The 2008-nt window shown below is 38.5% G+C and overlaps 1 protein-coding gene across 1 annotated transcript; it reads left to right on the top strand.

Annotated features, from left to right (window-relative positions):
* Positions 1-638: 638 nt before the first annotated feature.
* TM35_000221340 (uncharacterized protein) lies at positions 639-1517 on the top strand (the record flags this gene model as incomplete). The annotated part of the gene is made up of 1 exon (XM_029027181.1): positions 639-1517. One exon carries the CDS (start codon positions 639-641, stop codon positions 1515-1517), a length of 879 nt encoding a protein of 292 aa, XP_028881401.1.
* Positions 1518-2008: the final 491 nt, after the last annotated feature.

Below are 2008 nucleotides of genomic sequence, written 5' to 3'. Positions count from 1 at the left end.
TATATATATATATATATATATATAATTCTATTAGTAATGTATATCTAATTATGCGTGTTTACTTGTTAGTAGTTCGATAAGATTGTGAAGTTTTATTTTTTATTTTTTTTCCTTGGGAGGTGAATGGTTGAGGGAATTACTAGAAAGAGTGGGATTGGATGGGAGTGTGTGGGGATTAGTGCATTTATGTTTATTTTTTTTTTTCCACCCGGTGAGAATTAACACTGGGCAAATAGAAGCTGTTTACGTGACAGCAATTTCTACTATTGTTTTTGATATTGCTATTTTTAGTAGTTTGTTGTCTCTCCTCATTATATATATATAAGTATGGGGTGAGGGACGTATGAGTGATACAGGCAACACATTTTGAGAAATCAAAGAAAGAAATAGAGGGCATGTATTTCCTCGTGTAAGTAGTATATATGAGTATTCATATGGCTCTTGTAGTACTCTTCCATATAATGATATTTCTTTATACAAATGTGTGTTGTCTTGATGACACCTTCACTCGCTCATTTATTCACCTTATAAATATCTATATATCTATCTATGTATTTCTCTCTCTCTCTCTCTCTCTCTACATACAAAGGATATTTATATATAGGAATTATAGGTTCCGTTGTAGACATTTATTAGCCATGATGCGCCGTAGTTGTCTTCTGCTCAGCGGTGGAATGGTGGAATACCACGAATGGCATCTCCACGAGCCACTCCTGCAGAATTACGAGGGTTGGCGTATTTTAGATAATCCAAAGTATCAATGCAAATCCGATGCGTATTTATATGATATAGCCGGTAGTGTACGACACCTTGATCCCATCATTGATGATCCCCGACTTACCCACAAACAACGTGTTTGCCGTCTCTACCGCTGGGCATTAAAAGAACTACAGATGTGGCTTGTCCAATTAAATGCCCATAAATTTAATCTCGCCTACAAAGTGGTCCGTCGTCGATTTGAAATGTATCGTTATGTCACCGACCCCGCCATGTGTGATATGATGGTGCGGGAAACACAAAAGTATTTACGGGATAATGCGAACTATCACTATCTGCGGCGGAATAATGGATCCCCGTGGTCCACGTATACACTCGCGAATCCCCTTTTCCACCCGGATGGATCGCAGGTGTATGATCACTGGACCCATCCAGATGTGATGTGGTATGATGATGCGAAGCTGCAGCGGTGGTCTGGACATCATCCAATGTACGCCGGGGCCGGGGAGATGTCGGATCGATTTGGAAATATGGATGTCTCTCCACCCATGCGGGCCATCACGTGTGCGATATTTGGATGTATGTTTCTTTGGAGTATTTGTAGTTTTCTCGCGGTGTTTGATCGGGATGTGGATCCACACTTTGAACAGTGGTGTGAGAACTTTGATGATAACTTGAAGGGGGCGTTGTTTGCAGCGGAGCGGAATTCACGCAGTAGAGATTCAATGATTGCTTGGGATTGGGATCGTATTATGGGAAAAGTAGAAGAACAAACAGGACTTCGCCTGTATAGAGTGTAACACACAGAGAAAGAGAAGAAGAGAAAGAAAGAAAAAAAAAAAAATATAATAATAATCATTAAAGTTACACTGTAGGAGAGTGTGAATGGGGAATTATTATTTTTTTTGGGGGGTGTATATTCAGACAGAGAAGGATAGGTGAAGAGGGAGATGTGTAATAGTGACTCTAATGGTGTATTGTATTTAAAGTAGTGGGAATGATAGTAATAGTATTGGTTTTTAGGGTGGGTAGGGAAATAGGTTAGTAAATAGTATGGGGAAAAACCAGTCTACAGTAAATAGGAGTTTACAAACCAAAAAAGAAACATATATATATATATATATTAATAGAAACAACTGAAAAATGGAAGAGTGTGTTGCGTTTCATATTTCTGTGGTGGTAAAGAAGGATAGAAACTCTCTCTCTCTGGGTGTATGTGCAGTTATCGGCGTGGTGTGTAAACACGTACCATTAGTACCAGAAAACAAGAAAAAAAAAAAAAAAAAAAAAA

Source organism: Trypanosoma theileri (assembly GCF_002087225.1).
Source record: "Trypanosoma theileri isolate Edinburgh chromosome Unknown TM35_Tth_22_V1, whole genome shotgun sequence".
Classification (NCBI taxonomy): domain Eukaryota; phylum Euglenozoa; class Kinetoplastea; order Trypanosomatida; family Trypanosomatidae; genus Trypanosoma; species Trypanosoma theileri.
Note: the sequence above shows the minus strand (reverse complement) of the source record. Positions and strands in the feature narration are given on the sequence as shown.